This window comes from Zingiber officinale, chromosome 4B (assembly GCF_018446385.1).
Source record: "Zingiber officinale cultivar Zhangliang chromosome 4B, Zo_v1.1, whole genome shotgun sequence".
NCBI classification, from domain to species: Eukaryota; Viridiplantae; Streptophyta; class Magnoliopsida; order Zingiberales; family Zingiberaceae; genus Zingiber; species Zingiber officinale.
In genome coordinates, this window is record NC_055993.1 from 136,359,834 (window position 1) to 136,366,763 (window position 6,930).

Consider the following 6,930-nt stretch of genomic DNA (forward strand, 5'->3'; position numbering starts at 1 on the left):
AACAGAAAAAAAAACCTTTTGGCAAATTTTCCCTTAATCTCCCACCTAAGTCTAGGGTTACTTACGAGGGAAAGGAGAGGTTAAATACTTAAATCCTATAGTTTTTCTCTCCTAATTGTACATTTCAAGTAAAGGTAGGAAAAGAAATTTACGGTCTTTACTTAAGCTTTCCATCATTCCTTCCACTTTCCAACCTCCCAATTTTTCTCTAGAAGCAAAGATTGCCAAGAGTGAATGAAAGTTATGAGTCTTGAACTCTTGACTAATAAACTTCTACATGTGCTTAAAGTCATGAATCCATAATTTTCACTCTCAAGGATCCTAGTTAATGAATACATCGCCCAAAAAAACATGAGCTTGAACCATTTAATACTATACTGACAATAGGTGAGTGAATGTGAGTTTGGGCAAAAAAATATTTTTTCTAAAACTGAAGATGGTAAGTAGGGAGAAATGAGTTTAAAACAATTTACAGGGTGCACAAACTCAGAAGACTACATGACAACTTTAAAATAACCAACCTTATTACAAAACCAATATGTAAATGAAAGTCAATTTAGAGACACTAACACTTAAAATCAAATTGGATCGAATAACATTTCTTGCATTTCCAATCAGAGGGCCAAGGTTTGCTTCCTAGTTTTATGGAGAATTTGCCAGATCATCTTTTTCACCTTTTACAATAATGCTTCAAAAACATATTGATGTGTTGACAAACATTAGTCTCCAAAGTTAATGACACAAAAGATGAATGATTCTATGCTTCTTACTATAAGAACTTGAGAAATTCTAAACTCTAAGAGTATCACATCCAAATTTATATGTAAATCATCAAATACTACTTTGTTAGTTAACAGCAGAAAATTGAGGTTCGACTATATTGTAGAAACAACAAATGCAATCAAACATAACTTTTTCTTTCTTTCTCAACATAAAGGAATCTAATTTGAAGGCTTTCAGATACACATAATAGATTTTCAGGGATATGCATTTTCGCCCTTATCATCAAATGCTAAGTTCTTAAAGCAGTTAACTATTTGTACATAGTACACTAGCTAGCACATAAGGATGAAGCTGTAGCTACTCCGGCAAAGAAATGGATTACCTCTGGCGAGGGCAGCTACAGAAAACCATGTCTATGAAGACATCAGGGATCTCCCAGCCGAGGGTTTGGTACTTGCACCCCCGGCGAGGTCGGTAACTGTAGCCCTGGTGCCGCCATCATCATCTGATAGGTCGTCTGCGGCGACAGCAGGCATCCGAACCCCAGTGGCGAGCTAGGAGGTGGGAGCATCGGCGCCACCGTAGAGGATGGAGCATAGACCGGAAGCCCGGCGCTGCCACCGCGGAGGCGGCGCATGTAAGCTGAGATCGGCGACTCGGCCGCAGCGCTAACTGTAGGAAGCGGCGGCAGCGGGGACAGCAGCGGCCGCGTCCAAGGATCCACGGCCGGCAGCGGTTGCCCTGGGACCATGGGAAGGGGAGGGCGAGGGGTGAGATGGGCGAGCGGCGGTGGCCGGATGCGGTGGAGACGGGAGGTCGGGGGGACGGGCGGGGGGACGAGGGATGCGTTCGAAGAAGGACGAGGAGGGTGCGGCGGCGGAGGCATCTCTGCAGGCGGAGGGCGGATCTGGCTGTGAGCAGGGGACCCGGTGAGCTTTTGGACGACGTCGCGGAAATCGTTCTTGTCGATGTTGTAGACCGGCGGCTGCGGCTGGTACGGGGGCCCACCACCGCAGCTACCACTGGCACTCGTCGGGACCTCCGGAGAAGCTACGAGCTTTTCAGCCACCGGGTTAGGGTTGGCGCTAGGGTTTCTGGGAAGGGGCTTGGAGATCTTGTAAGAGGCTCTGTTCAGGGCCTTGAGCGAGCCCGGCAAACTGTTACTAACGGCCTTACTGACGCCGACGCCGCTGCTACTCGAGGAGTTCGGATTCGCGTTGCCAACGTCGGCGGCGGCGGCGGCGGTGGCGGAGGGAGCAGCAGAGGAATGGTTGGCGTTCTCCATCGTTATCTGTAATCGCTTTGTGCGTTAGAATCTCGTTTTGTTTTGTTTCTCCTCCCCGAAAGAAACGCGAGGAAAAGAAAAGAAAAAAGAAAAGTCTGACTGAATATTTACTTGGTAGTATCTTATCTTCCACAAATTACGTAAGCCACCCTTGGAATCAAGTTTCGGACTGATGATTAACGAAAACTTTCCGATTCTTGTTAGTGGTAGTGAGAAAACTTCTATAGGCGAGCGATTACTCGTAAGATTAATCAATTTAAAAACTTAAATACAACTTAAAATAGGATAAGCATTTTTCTTACGTTTAAGGTTGATTTGTACAAGAGATAGACAATGAATACGATAGGTTGATCATTGATGACAGTTGACCCGAACTAGAACATTGACAGCGCGATGATGTAGTTTGCAGTAGTTGTAGATAAGTTCATTGCGGAGCGATGGTGAAATGCGAGAAGGGTACAGCAAACACGCAAAGTGGATCTAGTGATTGAGGATGTTGAAGGGAAGTGTTTAAGGTGTGATTGGTGCTGTCTGGAAATAGGAAGATGGCGTGTTAGATAAGTGATTTTGATATTGATTAGGAGAAAATTTTGAGATAGAGAAAAGATGATATCTAGTACTCTTTTCTATGCCCATCATAAAGAGAGTAAAAGGAGATGCTAGAGCGAGAATCAAGAAGGAGATCCTTAGCACAGATACTTTTAACACTCAAGTTAGTATAGTAGTCAAGCGAAAAGTGGAGAAGATGAACAGTTGATCGTTTGGGCGTGTCAAAATGCACTTGGTCAACGGAGAAGACTCTCTTATTATACTGACCCTCAGAACTTCTATAATCATGATGCGTCAGAGAATGTCTAGTGTCAAAATATATTGAGTAATGGAATATATACAACCACCCTTCGAGGAAGATTCCGTTACATGTATATAAACCGTCTTTCATAACTTTCGCATTAATGAGGCGGTTGAGAATGTTTGATGTTAGAATATGTCAAGTAACTGTTAGGATCCTTCGTACGGCTAGAGAGGGGGGTGTGAATAGCCGACCCCAAATTCTCGCGTTTCTTCCTACAACTTGTCAGCGCAGCGGAAAAACAAACAAGGAAACGAAAACAAGAAGATCAAACCTCAACGCGTCGATGTAACGAGGTTCGGAGATGATACTCCTACTCCTCGGCGTGTCCGTAAGGTGGACGAAGCCTCTCAATCCGTCGGTGGATGAGTCCCCGGAAAAACCGGCTAATACAATATACTCCTTGTGGGTGGAGAAACCTCGCCACAATATTCTTGCAACAGCAAGAAAGGAATACAACAAGAGATACAAGAAGACAAGAACAATGAATGTAAAAAACACAGGTTTTCTTGCCTCCTTGCCGACTGGATTCGTTGAAGCAGCAGCTCCTCAGAACACCTACAACAGGATATCCCGTCGAGAAGCTCACGCGAAGCTTGCGAAGAAGAGCTCAACAAAGCTCAAGCACCGAGCACTTAGCAGAAGAGAAGAGGAAGAAGTTGTCGCGCAAGCCCTCGACCCCTTTATACTGCGAAGAAGGCGGTGAAGAAACTGGCGTTGCGTCGCAGCTAGAACTCGATCGCGGGCCGATCGCCGCGCATTTGTCACCGATCGGTCCCGGACCGATCAGGTGTCGTGATCAGCCACGATCGGTGCGTGGACCGATCGAGTAACATCTGATCGATGCGCAGACAACCGTGAAGAAGCCTATGCTTACATTAGTCACGATCGGTCCATGGACCGATCAGAAACTCTGATCGGTCCACGGCCGATCGAGAACCTCTGACGGTCACGGACCGATCGAGCTTCTTTCTCCGCCGCGATCTCCTTCGATCGGTCTCGGGCCGTCGGATAACCATCGATAGCATCGATCACCGATCGGTCACCAAACCGATCGGCCATATCATTGGATCGGTCCGCAGCCCGATCCAAACTTTTCAGCCCTAAACCTAAGGCTTCCACACCAACATCCGGTCAACCTTGACCTGTTGGTACATCATGCCTAGCATCCGGTCACTCCCTTGACCTGCTAGCACTCCCCGCTAAGTGTCCGGTCAATCCCTTTGACCCACTTAGACTTTTCAACACCAGAAGTCCGATCATCCCTGATCCATCTGGATTTTCCCTTGCCTGGTTTCACTCACCAGGACTTTCCAACTGCCTAACATCCCAGTTAGGACTTTCCCACTGCCTAACATCCCAGTTAGGACTTTCCCACTGCCTGGTTTCACTCACCAGGACTTTCCACACTGCCTAACATCCCAGTTAGGACTTTCTCACTGCCTGGCTTCACTCACCAGGACTTTCCAACTGCCTAACATCCCAGTTAGGACTTTCCCTCGTGCCAAGCTCCCTGCTTGGACTTTTCCAGTACCAAGTCTCCATACTTGGACTTTTCGCGTGCCAAGCTCCCTGCTTGGACTTTTCCAGTGCCAAGTCTCCATACTTGGACTTTTCTAGTGCCAAGCTCCCTGCTTGGACTTTTCCGTTGCCAAGTCTCCATACTTGGACTTTTTCCCGAATCAGGTCAACCAGGTCAACCTTGACCTACGGTTGCACCAATAATCTCCCAAACATCTATTCTTGTCCCATATCAAGAATACAACTCTTCCACGAGTGTCAAACATCAAAATACAACTCAACTAGGTCAACCTTGACCTAAGGTTGCACCAACAATCTTCCTAAGTCAAACATCAAAATATAACTCGAGTCAGGTCAACTCGAGTCAGGTCAACCAGGTCAACCTTGACCTAAGGTTGCACCAACAGTAACATCAGGCAATGGAAGTTATACAATCACATTCAGAGGAAGGTTTTTTTGTATATATATGCTATAGTAACGAAATATTCCCTGACGAATAGTCGTTATTCTCTGACAACTTATTGTGATTCTATGACAATATTGTATCCTGGAGGTAGTCCGACCGGCCTTGTAGCCGATCGGTTGTTTGATGGAGACTGATACATGAGAAGTGGGAACTAAGTCCTGTAAGTCCAACCTACACTTTGATCGACCAGCCATATATGTTAAGAGTTGTATTATAAAAGTGGGGAGCTAGTCCCCATATGCTTGACCGGTGCTAAAGTCGACCGGGTTTATTTTGCGTATCTTGACACTGGAGAGAAGAGCACTAAATCCCTTAAATTCGATTGGCTCTAGGGTCGACCGACCATATGCTGAGAGACTTGTGCTTAAAGAATGGGGAGATATGCCTCGTAAGTCTGACCGACTCTTTTGCCAACTGGTTATATATTGAGAGTTGTATTATAGAAGTAAGGAGCTAGACCTATATGCACGACCGGTGCTAGAGCCAACCGGTTTATTCTGTGTATCTTGACACTAGAGAGTATAGCGCTAAGTCCCTTAAGTTTGACCGACTCTAGGGTCGACCGATCATATGCTGAGAGATTTGTGCTTAAAGAATGGGGAGTTACGCCTGTAAGTCCGACCGACTATTTTGTCGACCAGCCATATGCTAGATGCCCCGCCTCTAAGGAGTAAGGAACTGAGCTCTTAATGCATGATCGACGCTAGGTCTGATCGACTGTATGGTGTGTGCCTTGGCACTGAGAAGGCTTGTCGATGAGAAGTGGGGAGCAGAGCTTTGGTGAGAGTGATTTGTTCAGCCGCATATACTCTGATTTTGATCATCACCTTACCTCGATTTTGACTATCATATCATCTTGACTGTCGATCTCACATTACCTTTGGGGTCACTCGCAAATACACCTTATCACTAGTCTTCCCTTTAAGTCTCCATCTCAGAGTTTTTTCTAATCAACATCAGAGCCACCTGCCCAACGCGCCATCTCCCCCTTTTCAGATAAGATCAAATTTAGCGCCGTCTGTAAGAACTTCACCTAAATCTGAAAGGCGGAGATGGATGAGACTGGAGGATTCACCACCATTATCCTGTCGCAAAAAGATTTGGAGTTGTTGTTGTAGGATCAAAAAGATGCTAGAAGGGGGTGAATACATTTGTTGCTTTTTCTAAAATTACGAGTTAAAATAAATGCAGCGAAAAAGAGAAAGAAAACAAAACAAATGCTAACATAAATAATTTTTTTACTTGGTTTAGAGTCTTCAATGACTCCTACTTTAAACCCCGCTCTCGTTGAGTGTTTTCGTTGGGTAATCACTATAATATCGAAAAGATTATAAATAGTTAAGTATAATATAGGAATAATAAAAGAATATCGACAACAAAATGAAAGAAGCTTAGTTGTTGGTTGTCGGAGTAGCGTTTCGGTGTCGTAGGAGCTTTCTCAGAACAACATATAAGAACGAAAGTCATAGTGGATGATGTACTGGAGCTATTGGTCGAAGGCCTTTTTATACCCCATCTCCGAGTGCTCGGACCACCCCCGGGCGACTGGAGTGTTGATGTGGCTGCTCCTCGGTGAAACTTTATCTTTGAACATTTATCCACCTTCAAGCGCCTAGACCCTAATGTGTACCGGCCAACCAGTGTGCGCCACCTCAGCTAGTCGCGTATTGCTTCGCCTCCTTGCCCTGGCGCCTAGACCACCTTTGGCGCTTGGAGCCCCTTTTTTCAACACATGATTTCTGGCATCACAAGATTAGTATAACAAGCAATAATATGGAAAAAAGAATAGTAATAAAATATTTAACAGTCTCCGGACTATTCGGTCATGACTTTGAGTTTCGCTGAAACCTAAGGTCGGAATGACACCTACTGTTCCCTCAACTAGGAACGCACCCTCACTAGATCTATCTTCCAGTTGTTTACCTCCACTTACCAATTGCAGACTTCCTCGATGTTAGGTCCATTGACCCACCAAGACTTCCTATCATATCTCAACCAATATGGACTTCAGCCAATCATCTGGTCCTCCCTAACTCAATTGGACTTCCTGCCAACTGTCTAGTCCTCTCTAACTCAGCTGGACTT

General features: G+C 45.4%; 1 protein-coding gene across 1 annotated transcript; it reads right to left on the bottom strand.

Moving 5' to 3' along the window:
• Positions 1-896: 896 nt before the first annotated feature.
• On the bottom strand, positions 897-2,089 carry LOC121976935 (VQ motif-containing protein 9-like). The gene has a single exon (XM_042529359.1). It carries the CDS (start codon positions 2,006-2,008, stop codon positions 1,148-1,150), a length of 861 nt encoding a protein of 286 aa, XP_042385293.1. The 5' UTR covers positions 2,009-2,089; the 3' UTR covers positions 897-1,147.
• Positions 2,090-6,930: the final 4,841 nt, after the last annotated feature.